General features: G+C 39.6%; 1 protein-coding gene across 3 annotated transcripts in view; it reads right to left on the reverse strand.

The window, feature by feature from the left end:
* Positions 1-22,686, reverse strand: part of cntnap2a (contactin associated protein 2a) — an 843,773-nt gene that overhangs the window by 80,646 nt on the left and 740,441 nt on the right. For 2 of the 3 annotated variants that reach the window (XM_061921961.1, XM_061921959.1), the window contains exons 19-20: positions 8,904-9,122; positions 1,257-1,286 (exon numbers count right to left, since the gene is read on the reverse strand). In XM_061921961.1, the coding sequence (XP_061777945.1) occupies positions 1,257-1,286; positions 8,904-9,122 (249 nt within the window). The remainder of the gene's footprint in view (positions 1-1,256; positions 1,287-8,903; positions 9,123-22,686) is intronic. The other variant, XM_061921960.1, reaches the window with a different exon arrangement.

Consider the following 22,686-nt stretch of genomic DNA (forward strand, 5'->3'; position numbering starts at 1 on the left):
AAAAGAGAATCGATTGTGAATCGCACAACGTGAGATTCACGATTCGTATTCGAATCGATTTTTTCCCACACCCCTAATAGCAACAATGTTATTGTAAGAGCAAACTTGTAGGGACTCTTTTTTTTTTCCCCAGCGCAGTAACACATCGGCATGATTAAGTAAAACTAGCTACGGCAAGAGATAAGCAAGCTTCTGCATCAGCACCCGAATCATGTTTCAGTTTAGAATGCACAACACTGCAATAAAACAACAATCTGTACTGACTGAAAATGATCAACAATCATATTACAGTACATGTAAAGTGTTAACCCACATTTCATGTCTTGTTTGTACACAGCGAGCCAGACAGCGTATGTACTGTAGTTATAATATATATCTATATATATATATATATATATATATATATATATACATCTATATATATATATATATAGATGTATACATATATATATATATAAATACATATATATATATATATCTATATATATATATATATAGATGTATATATATATATATATATATATATATATACATCTATATATATATATATATATAGATGTATATATATATATATATATATATATATATATATATATATATATACATACATACATACATACATACATATATATATAATGAAATACTTGAATCCCGGTGAATTCTAGCTATAAATATACTCCTCGCCCTTAACCCCGACCCCTGACCCCGCCCACCTCAACAACCCCCCCAGCCCCTAATCTCCCGTATTCGGAGGTCTCAAGGTTGGCAAGTATGAATTATTATTCTTTTTTCTTTGCAGTTTAGGTAAATACACACTGATGCTATATTACAATAGTTACTGCATGTGGTTTAAAAAGTAAAAAGTAACTCTAAGCCAGATTTATTCCTAAAAAGATCATCACTGAGATGCCATTGTGTGTATCTGTTGCACCACAGCAATGTTTTTCCTCGTTAGAAGAGACTTAATGGCCTTCGCCTTGACGTACCCCTCCATGAAAAATATTCTCGCGCACTAAAATGAGGATGAGTTGGTAATTCCAGGCGTCACTGTGGGGAAGTGCAGAATGAATCAAAATAGGTATTAATGCAAGAGCACATTAATCCTCGCTTGATGCTAACTCGGCACCGGCGTGGAGCCCCAGATAAAGATGCGGCAGAACGGCAGGCGGGATCCCAGTTGGAGCGTCTAACTTGCCAGTAGGTCTCTCACTCAGTGCCACGGAGACATGTTATTGCACTCATTAAATGTTACCTACTGTCTTGGCAGGTGTGTGAGGCTGGTTTCCCTGTGATGGGGAGGGTTGTCGCACGCATGCATGCAGCGGGGAGCAACAAGCAAGAGATCGATCCGTTTAGACAGAAGCCGGGAAAAAGAAAAGCAAACAGAAGAGAATTGAGCAGGAGCATGCATAAATCATATTCAAGAAGCCTAAAAAATGCACCGACACAACAGATGGTTAAGGGAATGAAATGTGAGACGGGGTTATGTGCGTGTTTCAGCAGCTAAAAGTTAACCGCATAAAGTAGATAACAGAAGGCGGATGGCCTAAACATTCGCTCTCAAGGCCATTGGAGCAAATGAAGCAGTGTGCAGTAAACACTAAAGCAATCAAAAGCGTGATGAGGAGCATATTGACTGAGCAGGAAGAGAGATGTAGATGGCACAAGAGCAGATAAGAGTTTTGTTTTGCCGTGAAATGCATCATGACTACGACTCTTGTTTGCCCTTTAGAAACAATTATTTATAGTCAATGCCTTCTTTTCCACTGCTTCCTGTCTTCAATTCGATGCGCGATGGAATTTAGTAGGACGTACTGCTCGCTAGTGTTACCATAACAGAGTTATTGTGCAGAAATATGGGGAAATAACTATAAATGTGCGCTTCATTCACTAATGGTGTTACAAAAAAGATCAATTAGACTAATACATAATGTTGGATATAGAGAACATACAAACCCTTTATTTATTAAATCACAATTATTGAACTTTAACTATTTGGTGCATTTGCAACGAGCTAAAATTGTGTATATGGGAAACCTGCTACCCAAGAATGTACAAAAATTATTCTCAACAAAAGAGGAAAAATATAATCTTGGAGGTAAATGTAATTTAAAAAATGTCTATTCTCGTACAGCACTTAAAACCTTTAGTAAATCAGTATGTGGAATTAAATTATGGAATGGATTAACCAAATAAATCAAACAAAGCAGCAATATGATTCAGTTAAAGAGACTCTTACAACTACAAGTGTTCACAAAGTACACAGAACAAGAATTCTGATGAACATCTTGAACCCTTTTTTTCTCCTTTTTTATAATTGAGACGAAAATTATTTATGTATTTAATATTTGTTTGCTTACAATGGTACATTATTTATTTATCATGCATTTTTTCACTGTTCTGTTACAGAGAACAAGGACGTTGGATAAAATTGCTATGGTATGAAATGGGGTAGGATTAAATAAGCTCTGCTTCTTCCTACTCCTTTTCGGACATGCTGTATTGAACCAGCTGGAATTGTGTGATGCATTACATTGTATTGTATGCATGTTCAAAGTAAACTGAAACTGAACTGAACTGAACTAATACAGCGTTTATTTTGGGTTACTGCTTTCTGACAGAGCCAGAGGTTTTCTAAAGTTGCAGTAGCATGGAAATTTAACAAAAATAATGCACCTTAAAACTGTTGGAGGCACAATGTATAACCTCCATTTAGGAACCCCTCACTGTACAAACTTTTCAATTTACGAAACAAAGACTGTCAAAAAATGCTTTGATGTAAGAATGTTTCATCCACCCGTTTGCGGGTTTATCGATCTCTGGCGCTCATTCAGTCATCACAGTGCTGCTGTGCTACTTGGTTAGCCTTTTAAGTAGTTTTTTTGCCCTTTTTACAACATTTTTCTAGGTTTGCTAGTTCAGTACGAGTCCAGAGAAAACAATGGACAAGAAAAGTGGGTTAAAACACTCAGCAAGAATCCACAGCCTCGCCCTCCTTTTCGCTCCACGTCACACAAATTAACCAATGAGCTAAAGGGTATTTGTTGTTTTTATTCCTAATCATTGTAGCAACCTGGCTGTTAAAATGAAGGAGTTTTATGAATTCAAACTGTGAGTGCACCACCGACGAGTGACAGCGTGTGTCGGCTGGGCGGCTGAAAACAAGGACAGTTCAGCTCGTTGTTGTTTGGGGTTTGTTATTAAATAAAAACTTCATCCATCACGCCCTTATGTTTGTTTGATATACAGTACTGTGTAGCGCTTTATGTTGTGTTCAACATGTACAAACATTTTGGAAAACATGGACTGTTGTCACCTTCTGGAACCCATTCTTCACGGTCACATTGTTTCTTATAGGGAAATTTGTTTAAAGATACAAACATTTCTATTTACAAACCTTGTTAAAGAACTAATTGAGTTCGTAAATACAGGTTCACTGAAGTGAGAGATGGCGAGCAGAAGATTCAAAGACAAGAATCTGTTTCCAAAAATCAGTATTCAAATACATATCATGCTTCAAATATTGTGGCTTCATATCGCAGATTTCTACTTTTCAAAGCATATTGTACACATTTTTGGTCTAAGTTAAGCATTTTAAAGCATAGAAATGGCTATAAGAAATGAAATATCCATACTACAGTAACATGTGCCTCTAGAGCAGTGGTTCTCAACCTTTTTTCAGTGATGTACCCCCTGTGAACATTTTTTTGATTCAAGTACCCCCTAATCAGAGCAAAGCATTTTTGGTTGAAACAAAGAGATAAAGAAGTAAAATAGAGCACTATGTCATCAGTTTCTGATTTATTAAATTGTATAACGGTGCAAAATATTGCTCATTTGTCGTGGTCTTTCTTGAACTATTTGGAAAGAAAGATATAAAAATAACTAAAAACTTGTTGAAAAATAAACAAGTGATTCAATTATAAATAATGATTTCTACACATAGAAGTAATCATCAACTTAAAGTGCCCTCTTTGGGGATTTGTAATAGAGACCCATCTGGATTAATTCTAAACATTTCTTCACAAAAAAAAAGAAATCTTCAACATTAATATTTATAGAACATGTCCACAAAAAAATCTAGCTGTCAACACTGAATATTGCATTGTTAAATAAATGCGTTGTACTTGTATAGCGCTTTTCTACCTTCAAGGTACTCAAAGCGCTTTGACACTACTTCCACATTTACCCATTCACACACACATTCACACACTGATGGAGGGAGCTGCCATGCAAGGCGCCAACCAGCACCCATCAGGAGCAAGGGTGAAGTGTCTTGCTCAGGACACAACGGACGTGACAAAGTTGGTACTAGGTGGGATTTGAACCAGGGACCCTCGGGTTGCGCACAGCCACTCTCCCACTGCGCCACGCCGTCCCCACGCCGTTGTATTTCTTTTCACAGTTTATGAACTTACATTCATATTTTGTTGAAGTATTATTCAATAAATATATTTATAAAGGATTTCTGAATTGTTGCTATTTTTACAATATTTAAAAAAAATCTCACGTACCCCTTGGCATACCTTCAAGTACCCCCAGGGGTACGGCACGCGTACCCCCATTTGAAAACCACTGCTCTAGAGGACACCAGACCAATCATATCATGGCCACTGATTGGCTCTGCCTCAGGCAGCATTACTGTATTTGATTGAAATACTGTGAAGTTGACTTAAGGATGTTATTTAATGTATAGAGGGCTATCAAATATGTTGAAAAATGCATTTAGAACAGGGGTGTCAAACGTAAGGTCAGCGGGCCGGATCTTGCTTGCAAACATGTTTTACCCGGCCTGTGGGATAAGTTTGCTCAGTATAAAAATGAGCCGAAATTTTTGAATGAAAGAAACTGCTGTTCTAAATGTGTCGATGTCGCCATAGCAATTATTCGTATCAATGTAGATCATGCTACATATGCAAAAAAATAAATAAATAAACCACATGGTTTAGTTGATTTTAGTTTGCTCGGTTGAGGAAAATGAGCAAACTACATGAATAACATCTGCTAATTTGATTTTGATATAATTTTTTTATTTTGATGGATTGAAAATTAGCACCAATGAGTTGACTGATGAACATTATCACATAATTTATTCAGAAAGTTTAAAAAATAGAATACTGTTAACCGCAACACTTAAATGTAAAAAAACTCCAACAACATTATTTTTTTGTACATTTTCCGAATGTTCTTGTTCTGTTTTTAAGGAAAGTAAACAATCTGACGTTGTCTTTATTTTTAAGTTATCGTGCGGTGATTTTACCAGTCTGTAAAGCAAATAGAACTAGATGTTTCAAGCCTTTTGGTAAGTAGGAACAGTCTTGACGGTAGCAGTAGGTGTGGAGTGGTGAAAGGGGGGGTAAGTATGTCATTGGGGTCTTCGGGTGGGCACCCTGCTTCATCGACGTTTCGTTGATTTGAAGCCCACGACGTCTCCAGAGGGCTCAACGGTGCACCTAGCGTCCCAGGTACACCCCCCTCCATGCCATACCCTCCATATCCTGTCGGACTCTGCATGGCAAGGACGTCCTTTTACCTGAGTCAGGCCTAAGCCTGACCGCATACCATTGTCTCTTATTTTACTGCCCAGTTAGGGTCCTTGCGCTTAATCCAGAGCCAGTTGCTGGCTTTTTCGGCAGCATTTGACATGGACTTGATAGCCTGTTGGAAGGAGCGTCCCTTCACCCCCATTTTTCTCAACAGCCTGATGGTAGATTTTTAAGGAAAGAAAACAATCTGAAGTTGTCTTTATATTTAAGTTATCATGCCGTGATTTTACCAGTCTGGAACACTTCGGAGTAGATTTTTGTCCATGTGGCCCCCGATCTAAAATGAGTTTGACACCCCTGATTTAGAAGGTCATAAACAGAGTTTCACGCTGTTACTATAATTAAAAAAAAGCAGCAATACTTCATAATGATACCGAACAGGCCATGATACCGAACAGGCCATGATACAGAACAGCATGATATGATTGGTTTGGTGTCCTCTAGAGGCAAATTTTACTGTAGTATGGATATTTTTAGTTCATATTTTTAGTTCATATTCCCCTAGAGCAGGGGTAGGGAACCTATGGCTCTAGAGCCAGATGTGGCTCTTTTGCTGACTGCACCTGGCTCTCAGATAAATCTTAGCTGACAATGCTTAACACGGTAGGTAATGAATAATTCCGCTGGTAATCACAGTGTCAAAAATAACGTTAAAAATATAAAACATTTTCATGCATTTTAATCCATCTATCCGTTTTCTACCGCACCTGTTCAAGAAGTCGCATTATTGGTAAGAACTATTTTATTTATTGTTGGTTAGCTTTAGAATAACAATGTTATTAAAAATAACAAGAGACTTGTTATACTTGGAAATTGTTGGTCTTATTTGAAAATGCACGTATTCAGTTGGATTCAGTCTCAAAAAAATATTATAGGGCTCTCACGGTAATACTTTTTAAAATATTTGGCTTGTATGGCTCTCTCGGCCAAAAAGGTTCCCGACCCCTGCCCTACAGGGAGGGGGGGTTGCCCACATATGCGGGTCCTCTCCAAGGTTTCTCATAGTTATCATTGTCACAAACGTCCCACTGGGTGTGAGTTTTCCTTGCCCTTATGTGGGCCCTACCGAAGATGTCGTAGTGGTTTGTGTTGTGGTTTGTGCAGCCCTTTGAGACACTAGTGATTTAGGGCTATATAAATAATCATTAATTGATTGATTGATATAGCCATTTTTATGCTTGAAAATGCTTAACCTAGGCCAAAAATGTTGTACATTATGCTTTAAAAAATACGACTGCGATGTAGTGAAGCCGCAATATTTGAAGCGTGACATGGCGAGAGACGACTGTATTTTGTATTTGAATACGGATTTTTGGAAACACATTCTTGTGTTTGAGTCTTCTGCTCGCGCTCTCTCACTTCAGTACAACCTGAATTTACAAGCTTCAATGGTTCTTAAACAAGGTTTGTTAACATAAATGTTTGTATCTTTAAGCATATTTCCCTAAAATTGAAGTTTTTTAATCTAGATTTTAAAATTGGTCTTTCAAAAAGTCTGATCAATGCATTTTACCGTCCAGTCAAGGTCTCAGTGCTTCTTTCTGGGACATTGATAACCAGAATTGAGAACAAGCTGTCCCCTCTATGTTGGTACAAATCCTTCCCTAATTACGTGTGTCGCCACAGCTGTTCTTACATGCAGCTCGCCAGTTTGGACGCTGGGTATGCGCAAATTGAAAGTTGTTTTGTGTGGGAAGGTAGCCTGAGCATTTAGAAGCATACCATTGTTGGCTACTCTCTTATTCTCAAGTTCGGCAGCCAAAATGTACAACTTTCTCCAATGCTGCCACAAAAAGACGTGTTTAACGCTACTCCTTTATCTCATTTTGTCCAACAAATGTTTTATGCTGTGTGAGAATGCACAAAGTTGAGCTTTGTTGATGTTATTGACTTGTTGGAGTGCTAATCAGGCAAATTTGGTCACTGCATGACTGCAAGCCAATAGTTGCTAACATGCTATTTAGGCTAGTTGCATGTACATATTGCATCATTATGCCTTGTTTGTAGGTATATTTGAGCTCATTTAATTTCCTTTGCTTATGTCCTCTGTAGTATTTAAATTATATTTGCATGTCTCATGACATATTATCTATATAGTATGTAATATTAGTTGCATTTCTGAGAGTTGTTTATGTACCATGCCGTTCCAGACCACAGCAAACATTAACCAGCTTGCAACAATTTTAATAAATCCATTAGAAGAAGACAGTCCGCTATTTCCTTTAACTTGGACATACACATCTACACCTTTGGCCATTCTAAGCCAGTAATTTCCAGAAGTTATCTCACCCTCTCAGAAGCCTCCGTTTTACTAATGTTTTCCAATGTTGCAAAAATGTGTAAAATAAATATGACATTTCAACATTTCTGTCAATGAAAATTTGCGTCAGCCTGCGACACGGTAATTTTGCTATTAGCTATTATAGCTAACATAGACATTTACTTCATGTGTAGCCTTCATTATAACACTTTTCTAAAAATGCTAACAATTTGCTACCATTAGCTTATAGCTTGATATGGACATCATTTGTTTTCCAGGCATAAGAAAGGAAGAAGGTGATTGTGAAGGATAGTGCTGTGAAGAAGAAGCTTCATTGAGTTAAAGGAAAAATCATCCAAAACATAACATAACAGAAATCTAAATATCTAAATGGTGGACATTTATCCATGAAAATATGAAAAAGATGCTGATGGTGTGTCTGACAGGGAAGCGGCGAGAAGGACATACAAAAGTACAATACAGGTGTTTTGAGTTAAGAGCTAAGTCACAGAACCACTTAAACTCATAAATTGAGGTACTACTCTACCAACAAAAAGTGTGGTACGGCTGTACATACATGTAGGTGCTGAATAAAGGCACAACAGTGAGGAAAAGGCCACGGTCACATTCAAAATCTCATGCAGGGCTTTGGCAGACTTCTAATTTAGCTTCATTAAAAATTCTTTATCGTTGCCGAGTTCCCGGGGATGCGCGTGTGTCCACGTGTGATTAAATATGAAACTCCAATGTGATTGCGAGGCCTGGATTAGCATTAAATTAATCAGCGGTGGCCGCGTTAAGCTGGACTGAAGCCACTTAGGAAATACTTTCCATTGAAGGCTGAGACATCTTAAATTTTGAAACCCCCCCCGCCCCAAAAAACCCCAATAAAACATTGAAATGTCCTCAGTGTGTCTATGCACAGGGTGGTCTTAAAGGAGATGAAGGGAGCACAGAAATCCTTTTTAATTAACAGTTTGGTCCAATAACATGAATAAAGTGCATTAATTATGTATTTTTTCCTAAATGAAAGAGCTGCTTTGTGAACATTACACACCAAGCGGTCACATTGAGGGCAATATTCTTGGAGGACTTACCCACATAGAGCTGGCTGAACAGTTCTAACCGTGTGTGGCCCTGAGCAGGGGCCGGCCGAGAGGCTCGGTAGATCTGGTCCAGCTGGAGGACCGCCTCCTTGACGTTGCGCTCGGCCATGACGCGGTGCCACTGGTCGTCGTTGAGGGGCGTGGTCGTGTGCACTGTTAACTCCACGGGGCCATTTCCCACGTCGAAGGAGAAGGAGACAACTTGAGGCGCTGTTATGAGGGAAAGGATAGACTTCTGTCAAGTCAAAGGTCGAGATCAAGCCCGAATAGTAATGACGTCATGGCGTTGTCGTTCAATCTTACACAACAGTACTCTGATTCCTACACGGATCCTGGCGCTTGATATACACTATATTGCGAAAAGTATTTGGCCACCTGTCTTGACTCACATATGAACTTGAAGTGCCATCCCATTCCTAAACGATAGGGTTCAATATGATGCCTGTCCACCTTTTGCAGCTATTACAACTCCAACTTTTCTGGGAAGGCTGTCCACAAGGTTGCGGAGTGTGTTTTGTAATAATTTTCGACTCTTCTTCCAAAAGCGCATTGGTGAGGTCACACACACATTTTAATTAATCCCAGAGGTTTTCTATCGAATTCAGGTCAGGACTTTGTGCAGGCCAGTCAAGTTCATCCACACCAGACTCTGTCATCCAAGTCTTTGTGGACCTTGCTTTGAGCACTGGTGCACAGTCATGTTGAAAGAGGAAGGGGCCTGCTCCAAACTGTTCCCACAAGGTTGGAAGCATGGAATTGTCCAAAATGTTCTGGTATCCTTGAGAATACAAAGTTCCTTTAACTGGAACTAAGGGGCCAAGCCCAACTTCTGGAGCGGGCCCCTTCCTTCCCTGGACCGACATGATACAGGATTTGGTAAATAAATGGTTGTACTTGTATAGATAAAATAGAATAGTATAGAATAGAAAGTACTTTATTGACCCCTGGAGGAAATTCAGCACCACAGTTTGCTCACAATAGACAATAATAATAATAATAAATAATATACAACATATATTATATATATAAATAGAATAAATCCATCCATCCATCCATTTTCTACCGCTTATTCCCTTTTGGGGTCGCGGGGGGCGCTGGCGCCTATCTCAGCTACAATCCATCCATCCATCCATCCATTTTCTACCGCTTATTCCCTTTTGGGGTCGCGGGGGGCGCTGGCGCCTATCTCAGCTACAATCGGGTTCTACAAATATTCTACATTTAAGTGCAGTCAAGAAGGAACATATGCATTATACAGCTTGATGGCTGTCGGTATAGCGCTTTTCTACCCCTTTTTAAGGAGCCCAAAGCGCTTTGACACTATTTCCACATTCACCCATTCACACACACATTCACACACTGAATGGAGAAACATTATCATGGACGCCCCTGCTTATTTCAGCAAGACAATGCCAAGCCAGATGTTACAACAGCATGGCTTCATAGTAAAAGAGTGCGGGTACTCGACTGGCCTGCCTGTAGTCCAGACCTGTCTCCCATTGAAAATGTATGGCACATTATGAAACCTAAAATACCACAACAGAGACCCTGAACTGTTGAACAACTTAAGCTGTACTTTAAGCGAGAATGGGAAATTAAATTGGTCTCCTCAGTTCCCAAACGTTTACTGAGTGTTGTTAAAAGGAAAGGCCATGTAACACAGTGGTAAGAATGCTTTTCTGCAATGTGTTGCTGCCATTAAAATCTAAGTTAATGATTGATTGCAAACATTAAATATCTTGTCTTTGCAGTCTATACAATTGAATATAAGTTGAAAAGGATTTGCAAATCATTGTATTCTGTTTATATTGATGAATTACACAATGTGCCAACTTCACTGGTTTTGGGTTTTGTACTTAAGGGTGAGTCGTTTTTACTTAAAAACAGTTGAAAATCTTTCCTAACATTATTTATTTTGGAAATATTGTTTTGAAAAGAGAACATCTTGAAAGTTGTTAATGGTTGTTGATATTGTGTTTGACTTTGGAGGTTCCACTTTGTAATTTTCTAGTCAATCCGCAATAAAAGTGTCACTTTCCAAAGCCGTGTTGCCTAACAGTCATCTCTACAGATAAATATGCGCTCAATTTCTAATCAAATGGCTCATTTATTTCAAAGCAATTCATTTGGCTTGTATAGATTTCTGCTCTGTGATACGTGACAGGTGTGGACAAGCACTAATCTTCACAGGTGAGGTCGATAAGTACGTCGCACTGCTTTATTTAGTTTTTTCTGTTTTGTTGTTGTGGAGCATTTGTAGCAGAGATGGCAGCAGGGGCTCAAAGTGAATGTGTAAGTGGGGATGGTGCACAGGTGGGGAACAACAAAAAAATCAAATGTGTAAGTTGTACAGCAAATATTTGTTGATCCGTCTATCTATTTTCTAGCACTTTTCGCTTTCGGGGACAAACTCTGAACATTCAATGTTGCAATATTAAGTTCAGCCACATTAAAAAACATCAATAATTACCTACAGCCCCCCTATCAAAAATGCAAAATTGTTAGTTCCACCTGGACAAATAGTTTTCATGTTACACCGACAGAGACACTGCAAAGGTGTGCTATTATTTGTGCTATGACGCCATCTTTTGGACGAGTTTGCTCACTGCATGTACTGCAGGTTGAAAATGTACTTCCTGTTTCATGCCTTCAACCAGAAGTACAACAGTGCCTTGAATTTCTGCTCGAAATAATTCCTAATTCATCCCTCCAAACAACGTTTGTAAGTTTTGCAATATAACTAAATCAATTCATATTTACTAAACTGTCACATGTGATGTCTGTATGAGTGTTTTCATTTGTACGTGCCATCGTAATGTATTCAAGCTAGCATTGCAAGCATTAGCAAATATGAGAAAACATTTACAGATGTTTGCATTAGAATTATTAACTTACAATGGCATTCTTCTGGTATTGTTTTGTAAATTCACCAAAAACGTCACAGTGGAATTATTATACCGTGGTACGATACGATGATTTCTGTTTCGTTTGATCAGACGTTTTTGTGTGACAGGCACCATTTGGAAAGAAGGTATGCACCGTGAATTTTTGGACTAGGGTTGTCCCAATACTAAAATTTTGGTAACGTTACCAAAATGTATTTGAGTTCAAACCGAAGACTATAAAAATGGGTCAAATTATCTCTCTGCTTGGCACTCAGCATCAAGGGTTGGAACTGGGGTAAAATCACCAAAATGATTCCCGGGCGCTGCCACTGCTGCTGCTCACTGCTGCTGCTCAACGCTGCTGCTCACTGCTCCCTTCACCTCCAAGGGGGTGAGGGTGATGGGTCAAATGCAGAGGATAATGTCACCACACCTAGCGTATGTGTGACAATCATTGGTATTTAAATTTTTACCTTTTTCATTTAGATACTTTTCAAAATAAAGGGCACCACAAAAAATGTAATTATTAGGCCCTAAGTCATTCAAGTTCAAAGCCCCGTCTGATTGGAATAATCTCTCTGCTTATTTAAAGTCCATTAGTTAACCTAATATCTAATTTATTTTCCAACTTGCAAACAAATTGTTCGTCTCTGATAGTGTTGTTGTATTGTATTGTAATGTATTGCAATGGTTTTGTGTAAATGTGTGCAAGCGGGTGTGATGCAGGGTGCTGTGGAAGTGGTAGAGCAGTGTGTTTTTGTGTTTGTGTTTTGTTTTGATGTATGTTTTTGGTGGTTCTATATATGTTCATACTTGCCAACCCTGCCGATTTTTCGGGAGACTCCCAAATTTCGTTGCCCCTCCCGAAATTCTCTCAGGGCAGCCACTCTCCCGAATTTCTCCCGAATTACACCCAGACAACAATATTGGCGGCGTGCCTTAAAGGCCCTGCCTTTGTGTGCCGACCCAGTCACATATTATATGCGGCTTTTCACACACACAAGTGAATGCACTGCATACTTGATCAACAGCCATACAGGCCACACTGAGGGTGGCCGTATCAACAACTTTAACACTGTTACAAATATGTGCCACACTGTGAACCCACACCAAACAAGAATGACAAACACATTTCGGGAGAATATCTGCACCGTAACACAAAATAAACACAACAGAACAAATACCCAGAACCCCTTGCAGCACTAACTCTTCTGGGATGCTACAATATACACCCCCTCTTACTAAATAACTGGTGTCACTTAGCCAACACGTTGCCATTCTCGCAAACACACATACTGTATGCTACTCTCAAAAGATAACCAGCTCCTCTACTCTGCACATGTAGATAAATAATATGTAGATCTATGTAGACACGCACACAGCTGCTTGGCTCGATGCCAAATTTAGCGAAGCTAAAACTGCCCAATTAATGCAACTAATGCAAGTGTAATGACTGAATTTTGTAACAAATTTCTACAATTTGTGTTTTATCTTTAACAATGTGTGTTTTGCCTGCTACATGGTTTATATTTGTACTTTTAGCCGTAGTTTTGTTTTTTAGTATTTACTAGTAATAGTATTGTTGTTAAAGCTCAGACCAGGCCTGGCAACCATAAATCATGAAGCATTTAATATAATGTCACTAAAGCTTTGTATTCTGTTATAAGTTAATACTTGATTATGGCATATATATGTAATACGTAAAATTGTAAATTGTTCTTTGAGTGCAACAAGAAAAGACCAATGTGTTTAATGCCTTTTAAGTGCAATGGGGAACATATGTTTCATGTATTGTAAGATTTTCCATTAAAATAAAGCCAAATTGACATTTTTTGTAGTTTACCTTGAAAAGTTTTGAAAGTATCAAAAATTATTGATGGACATTTTGGTACCGGTACCTTAATGCTAACATGTTTACGAGTGTCTTTATTAGTAATATTAACTTACAATGGTATTCTTTTTGTGTTTTTGCAGTTACATAAATTCACTAAAAGGTCAATGTGGACCGATTACGTCTGTTTAGCTGATTGGAGACCTAGCTTTCACAGCTAGTGGGACAATGACGATGACTTCTGTTTTGTTTGATTAGCCGTTTTACTGCCGTGTTACAGACATTGTTTGGATACAATTAAGGTATGAAAATAAACCTTTACAAAATCTTTCTGTGTAAATAACAAATTTCACAACATACAATATACACTTGCGTGTATAATATATGGGGGTAAAAATATTCTAAAAAGGATTATGTGCGGCTTATATGCCGGTGCCATCTACAGTACAGAAAATACGGTAAAGTAAATAAATATTTACAAAATCCTTCGAACCTGGATATATCTGCGGCTATTAACAAATATTTTCTTTTTCTAATACTTGGTGGGTGGGGCTTCTATACCGGTGCACTTCGTAACCCAAAAAATAGGGTAAATCAGCTTTAAACTCTGAAGTGAAGAAAAACTTGACATACTGAAGTGAATAATGACAGGTTATACACATTTTTGTTGTGTTCGGATCACATCGTAGTGTGAATTGTGTTCCTCAGGATGCAGAACGACGGGCAGGAAAAGAGCTTGCAGGTAATCCAAAGCAAGGCAAAATTACAAAAACGTGAAAAAAACAAAATAGTCACCAAAGGCAAAAAACATGACAGTCTTTAAGCATGGAAAAGAAAACACTTAAATCATGTGGCTCGAACAAGAAAAAAATGCAACACGGTAACAGCAAGCAATGCAACTGGGCCGAGTGCACACTGTCATCGGCTTAACAAGGGACATAATTAGGGCGGTAGCAGATGTAACCAATAATCAAGTAACGAAACCAGGTGTGAAACGCTCAATGCTCCTAGCAACAGCAAAACGTAACTAAGGGAGGCTGAGGAGCACCGGCAACATAAACAACCAACCATAAACAGACATGATCTGTCGTGACAGATAATTACACTTTTTATTCCATTTGTTTTCACTGTTTGTAGAAAAAAAAATATTAATTCTAAAATAATAATAATTAGGGGGTTATTTAGATATGTTGTGGATTTGTTAATCCCATGTTAATCGCAAATGAAAATCCTATTTCTGGTTTTTAAATGTGTTTTCAAAAAGATGGTTGCAACCAAATCCATGCAATACATTTGTCTTAGTGCACGTAAACACTGTGGACTTGGGTGCAGTGACCAAAATAGGGGGTTTGGGCAGAATTTGGTGTCGCACCGTTGATGGCAGCTGCAGGAGAAGAAGGCGGCGACACAGAGAAAATGGAAGAAGACAAATGATTGTGGGTGTAAATGAGCAAAAGAAAGACAGCACAATTTAATAGAGCAGGATGACCTTGTTTGGTTGCATGATTAAGTTTCATAATGATTGGTTTCGAGTGTGTGTGTGTAATTAAAATAGGTTGGAGTTACCCTGACTTTATCCTCCCAACATTTCAAAAGGGGGCGCTGTTTTACCTTTCAGAGAAGAAACATTTGGCCAGTTGAGCTGAAACCCTGCGAGTATTTGCGTGGTCGAGTGAACCAGCTGTCTACTCCAGATGTGACTGCTGAGGGGAAGCTGCTGCTCTGACACCTTTTGACCTCTCAGTGGGTACCAGTGATCACTCCAAGTGTGTGCGGAAGCATATTAATGAAGAAAGCTAAACATTTCTCTGGATGAAACCTTCATGTCAGTGAATGGCAGCTCTGTTAATTGGCTCTTGATTCATGTTTTAATGTGGAAAGAGAACAAAGCAGCAACGAGGACATAATTTAAAGTTGTAAAGTCCATTTGCAAATGTCAAAATAAAATCCAATCTTAGACTTGTAATGGTAAATGTGAGAATCAAAAGCGTACATATAACCATACGGCAGAAAGTGTAAAGCAGCCATAGAGAAGACAAATAACCACAACAGCTCTAATATAAATATATGTTTATGCTTCATTGTGGCTTCATTAAATATTAGAGTTGGAAATTCTATGATGTCGATGGGAGAACTACCTGTAACTAAGGATATACTGTATATCGCTAGGATTTTATCGATACTCATACCAATTTTGATATTTCTTATTAATATACTTGCCAACCTTGAGACCTCTAAATTTGGGATATTTTTTTTGGGATGGCGGGGTTTGAGGTGGGCGTGGCTAGGGTGGGCGGAGTGTTGTTCGGGCGGGGTTTAGGGGGGAGGAGTATATTCAATTCACTGAAATTAAATTATTTATATATATATATATATATATCCATCTACCGCTTATTCCCTTTCGGAGTCGCGGGGGGCGCTGGCGCCTATCTCAGCTACAATCGGGCGGAAGGCGGGGTACACCCTGGACAAGTCGCCACCTCATCGCAGGGCCAACTATATATATATATATATATATATATATATATATATGTATATATATATATATGAATCCATCCATTTCCTGCCGATTATTCCCTTTGGGGTCACGGGGGGCGCTGGTGCCTATCTCAGCTACAGTCGGGCACGGAAGGCGGGGTACACTCTGGAAAAGTCGCCACCTCATCGCAGGGCCAACACAGATAGACAGACAACATTCACACCCACATTCACAAACTAGGGCCAATTTAGTGTTGCCAATCAACCTATCCCCAGGTGCATGTCTTTGGAAGTGCGTCTGCCTCACAATACGAAGGTCCTGAATAGTCCTGGGTTATATATATATATATATATATATATATATATATATATATATATATATATATATATATATATATATATATATATATATATATATATATACATATATATATATATATATATATATGTATATATATGTATATATATATATATATATAAAAATAAATACTTGAATTTCAGTGTTCATTTATATACACATATACACACACATAACACTCTCTACTCATTGTTTGAAAGTGCAATGCTTTGCAGCCAGTAGCAACGCCTCTGAAGGAGCATAGGTATGGGCAGAATCTGTGAAATTTATTTTGCAAGAAAGGAGTTAGTTTAGGGTTGAATGATCCATCCTCATTCTATACAATCAACTAGAATGTGGTGTGTTTTGGGGCCACACGAACGTGGCATGATGGAGTGACGTCAGAAGGCCACCAGAGACATTTCAGAGGATGCTATCTTGCTTCAGACAACTTTTTTTTTCTTTTTGAGTGAATTAATAAAGCCTTATAATTAATTACTAGGGAGGACGTTTGATGAAGCAGCGGTTGTTAATAAAGCACATTCACTTCAAATGCCATCCATCCATCTTCTTCCGCTTATCCGAGGTCGGATCGCGCGGGCAGCAGCCTAAGCAGAGAACCCCAGACTTTCCTCTCCCCAGCCACTTCGTCCAGCTCTTCCCAGGGGATCCCGAGGCATTCCCAGGCCAGCTGGGAGACATAGTCTTCCCAACGTGTCCTGTGTCTTGCCCGGGGCCTCTTACCTGCTGGACTTGCCCTAAACACCTCCTTAGGGAGGCGTTCGGGTGGCATCCTGACCAGATGCCCGAACTACCTCATCTGGCTCCTCTCGATGTGGAGGAGCAGCGGCTTTACTTTGAGGTCCCCCCCAGATGGCAGAGCTTCTCACCCTATCTCTAAGGGAGAGGCCCGCCACCCGGCGGAGGAAACTCATTTCGGCCGCTTGTACCCGTGATCTTGTCCTTTCGGTCATAACCCAAATATTGCCATCACACATTAATCTCTCACAAAGTAAAATGTCATTCAAGACAGCTTTTGCAGCTGCCCACATGATGTGAATGTTTAATATTGGTTTTAACGAGCTTTTTTTTTATATTATGTTGTATATTTCCATTGTATAATGTTTGGTAATGCATGTATTCTTTGTATTCTAATTTTGTATGCTCCTATATGGAACCCAGCAAGACTAGCAGTCGCCTTGGCGTCAGCTAATGGGGATCCATTTAATAAACAATAAACCAAAAGCTCATGACCATAGGTGAGGATGGGAACGTAGATCGACCGGTAAATTGAGAGCTTTGCCTTCTGGCTCAGCTCCTTCTTCACCACAATGGATCGATACAGCGTCCGCATTACTGAAGACGCCACACCGATCTGCTTGTCAATCTCACGATCTACTCTTCCCTCACTCGTGAACAAGACTCGTAGGTACTTGAACTCCTCCACTTGGGGCAGGGTCTCCTCCCCAACCCGGAGATGGCACTCCACCATTTTCCGAGCGAGAGCCATGGACTCGGACTTGGATGTGCTAATTCCCATCCCAGTCGCTTCACACTCGGCTGCGAACCGATCCAGTGAGAGCTGAAGATCCTGGCCTGATGAAGCCATCAGGACCACATCATCTGCAAAAAGCAGAGACCTAATCCTGCAGCCACCAAAGCGGATCCCCTCAACGTCTTGACTGCGTCTAGAAATTCTGTCCATAAAAGTAAACAGAATCGGTGACAAAGGGCAGCCTTGGCGGAGTCCAACCCTCACTGGAAATGTGTCCGACTTACTGCTGGCAATGCGGACTAAGCTCTGACACTGATCGTACAGGGAGCGGACCGCCACAATAAGACAGTCCGATACCCCATACTCTCTGAGCACTCCCCACAGTACTTCCCGAGGGACACTGTCGAATGCCTTCTCCAAGTCCACAAAGCACATGTAGACTGGTGCACACTTCCCAGCTCACTTAGCGATCGCCTCAGATTAATGTATTAACCCACGATATAAGATAAAAGGCAGTGTAAAAGTCATGTTTGCACATCAAATTGTTTAGCCATGATAATTTTTTTATTTTTTTTTATTATTGTCATTGTGCTGTCTTTATGTTTCTTTGAATGTGAAAGCAAAAGAAGCCAACCACTGAAAATCTAATTTGGTTTGTTGGCTGTATCTGTCTCACTGAAGCGCACATCTTTGCCAGCCAAGGCTGGACAATCCTAATTTGGATCGGCACCTAATTGTACACCTTCATAGATTGTCATCTCCTGCATTTGGCTGATTTTTGTTATTAGGATGAAATGCAGGCAAAATCAAAAACACCATTTAAAAACTGAAATTATCTGGATCGAACCCAACGTTTAATGAGCCTATGCCAAACACCCCTCAATGAAGATTTGCATATGAGTTAAAAAGTTTGTGTGGGATCCAGCACACAAACATACAAAAATGCAAACATGACCTCTTAGGTGAAGGTAATATAGATGGATGGCTTTTTTTTTTTTAATGCCTAAAAATAAATATATAATGTAAGTTATGTAACCTCAATTTTATCAACTTGTCACTGTACAAACTTTTCAGTTTTCGAACCACAGACCAACAAACCTTGTCTAAGTATATGAATGTTTCATCCACCCATTGTGTTCCTCGCAGCTCAAAAAGCGCATCCATTTTTTGCCCAGCAGCCTATCCATTGTGGGCAGTCTAATCGAGTCCAGGTGCTTCTATTGGCTACTTTGTGTGCATTTTAATGTTTTATTTCTTTAAACTAATGTCCTGTCAGTACATGATTTGAGAAAAGGAGATGCATCAAGCTCCGGTTGTAACGCTGTTTTAATTGTTTTGCAGGTAAACTGGTTCGCATATTACATACACGCAGTAGTAGAATTGATTCCCAACCTTTTAGAGTACAAAACTCTAAGGTCTGTGTTGTTAAGTCATACTTGCCAACCCTCCCGGATTTTCCGGGAGACTCCCGAAATTCAGCACCTCTCCCGAAAACCTCCCGGAAGAAATTTTCTCCCGAAAATCTCCCAAAATTCAGCCGGAGATGGAGGCCACGCCCCCTCCAGCTCCATGCAGACCTGGGGGGACAGCCTTTTTTCACGTCCGCTTTTCCATAATATAAACAGCTTGCCTGCCTAATCACGTCACAACATCTACGGATTTGAATAAAAAAACTGCACACACAAGGAGATGAAACAGAAGAACGGGGAAGTTACAGCCATGGCGACGCAGTCGACAAGCAAAATGAAGAAATATGCTTGCAAGTTCCAAAACGATTGGAAACAAGAATTTCAGTTTTTCCTGGAAAGTTCGAAGGGGAAGAGTTATTTTGCCTGTAAATTTTGTACAACAGACTTCTCCATCGAACACGTTGGCCGCACGGATATACTCAGTCATGAACGGTCAGCAAAGCACAAAGCGTCCGCAGCGCAGCATCGTTCACAACCCAGTATTATGGGCCACCTCGCAAAATGGAGACCCGATGGTGTAACTTATGCTGAGACAAAGATGGCTATGCTGATAGCAGGAAACAACATCCCGTTCTCCCTTGCAGATGTCTACAACAAATCCGTGAAAGATATGTTCCCTGATTCGGAAATCGCTCGCCAGTACGGAAATGGCAGAACAAAGGTTACTCAAATAGTGAAAGGTATGTGTTGTAGGTTTTTTTCAGTAACCAGCAAGCACAGTACAGTTAGTAGAACAACTGTGCTTTTATTACTGTGTATTTGATAGGTGCCGTCTGAAATTCAATTATTTATTTCATTTATATATATAATAAAATAAATATATATAGCTAGAATTCACTGAAAGTCAAGTATTTCATAAATATATGTATATTTATAAATATATTTATAAATATATATATATATATATATATATATATATATATATATATATATGAAATACTCGAGTTGGTGAAATGTAGCTGTAAATATACTCCTCCCCTCTAACTATCGCGCCCCCAACCACTGCCCCAACCATGCCTCCGCCCCACTCCCGACCACGTCCCGCACCCACCACCTCCCGAAATCGGAGGTCTCAAGGTTGGCAAGTATGTGTCAAGTTTATGAGTTAAAAACGAGTCACATTAAGTGTTATTTTCTGAAATGGAGGACGTTGGTCCAACGGTAACCATGGTGACGAAGCAAAGTTTGCGATCTGCATCTTTTCCTGCACACACGAATGATGTAGCTTTCCCAAATATGATTCAGAGGCCGCATTCAGGTCCCATTGCTGTTTAGACTCGTCACACAGTCTCGGCAGAGTAACCATGTAAAACTCTTCCATATCACTTGGTGGCAGCAGGTAGCTAATTGCGGGAAAGACGACTATTGTTTGTCATGATCACAATTTGCAGAAGACAGTGGGAGGTAGTGTGCAGATAAGAAGTTATGTAATCCTTAAACCAAAAATAAACAAAAGGTGAGTGCCCGTTAGAAAGGACATTGAAGGTTAGGTAAGGCTACAGTATGCAGAATGAAACTAAAACTGTACTGGCTGCCAAGTAAACACGAACAGAATGCTGGACGACAGCAAAGACTTACAGCGTGTGGAGCAGAGACGGCATCCACAAAGTACATTCACATAAGATATGACAATCAACAATGACCACACAAAGAAGAATAAAAACAACTTAAATAGTCTTGATCACTAAAAACAAAGCAGGTGTGGGGAATAACGGTCAAGGAAGACATGAAACTGCTACAGGAAAATGCCAACAAAAATGGAAAAGCCACCAAAATAGGAGCGCAAGACAAGAATTATAACACTACACACAGGAAAACACAGAAAAACTCAAAATAAGTCACGGTGTGATGTGACAGGTCGTGACAGTACACCTACTTTGAGGCGAGCTATAGCGATGCATGCTTGGTGATGGTTTAAATTCATACCCAACAATTGTGACAACGACTTTTTACTGTCAATATCGGCTGCTGTGTTTTATTTTTTAATGTTTTCTATTGGTGGTGTGCCTCCGGAGTTTTTCAACAAAAAAAATGTGTCTTGGCTCAAAAAAGGTTGAAAAACACTGTATCACGGTATTATTCAAACTTTTAATTTACTTCACGTCATGTGCCTGTTACCCTTTTAAAGGTGCTTTAAAAACAAAACAAACACAGTAGACATTTGACCTAATCCCGGGGTCATTTAACAGTCCATGGTAAACTTTGTTGGATTTGTGCTACATTATAAACTCCTGTATCTTATAATAGATGGCAGAGTGAGAGCTAAAATGCTATTTTGAGGTGCTTTTAATTCATTTTCAAATATCAGGATGCCCCCTCACACGGTATGACATCCGAGCTCTTATTAGTTCATAGAATTTATTCAAAGACAACTTTACACATTAGTCAAAGAGGACTTCAATTTCACACATCCACCTCAAGGCGTGTCCTATCCTCAGCCGAGATGGACATTTAGAAACGTTTTTAAGTCCCAATCCAGCAGCAGAGTAGATTCCCCAGCTAAAATCCTCATCTGAAAATGACAGAATGTTTATAACTTTGGGTGCATGACTCCCACTGGGGGGTGGAGCAATGGCCTGGAGTCTCAAATGGTGCACACATTGCCATTATGTTGCCCGGAAGTGAAGTATCTCTGCATTTGAAGAGCTTTCTTCACTGCTTTAAATCCTGTTAGCAGCACAGCATTGACTGCTAAGTCGTTAGCCTCTCAATTATGGGCTTGCTTTTTTTCGTTCTCATGACATTCAAAGGGGAATAGCATCCTCCTGACAGATTTGTGTCCAGCAAGGTCAGCGTAATGTGTATTTTGCTGAAGGTTGGAGATTGGAGTCCCTGTGATGGCAAAGCTATTCTACTGACACTTAATGCAACTCATTTCATGCCCAGACTGGATTGCAGCAAATACAGTTTCACATGCGAGTGAGTGCATGCACACAAAACTTTTTTTTTCTGATCGTGTGTCCGACCGTGTGCCGCAGGGCAAAATGCAAGATGATAGGAAGGCAAGACGGAAGGAAATCGATGTTTGGAGGGGGCGATTTGGACAACATCTCTCGATAGTTCTTTAGATCTTCTTTAAAAACTCACTTACTTGCGCTGGCGTTGAACACAAGTTGAGCTGGACATACTGTATATATGGACATTTTATGTTCGGTCCCTACACACTGGAGCTCTTGTAAAAAGAGCTCAGCAGCGCACGCACTTTTTGCGTCGGATGAAAAAACGCACTGCTCCCTCTCCCCGTTCTCACCACATTCTACAGAGGCACTATAGAGAGTC

This window comes from Nerophis ophidion, linkage group LG15 (genome assembly GCF_033978795.1).
Source record: "Nerophis ophidion isolate RoL-2023_Sa linkage group LG15, RoL_Noph_v1.0, whole genome shotgun sequence".
NCBI classification, from domain to species: domain Eukaryota; kingdom Metazoa; phylum Chordata; class Actinopteri; order Syngnathiformes; family Syngnathidae; genus Nerophis; species Nerophis ophidion.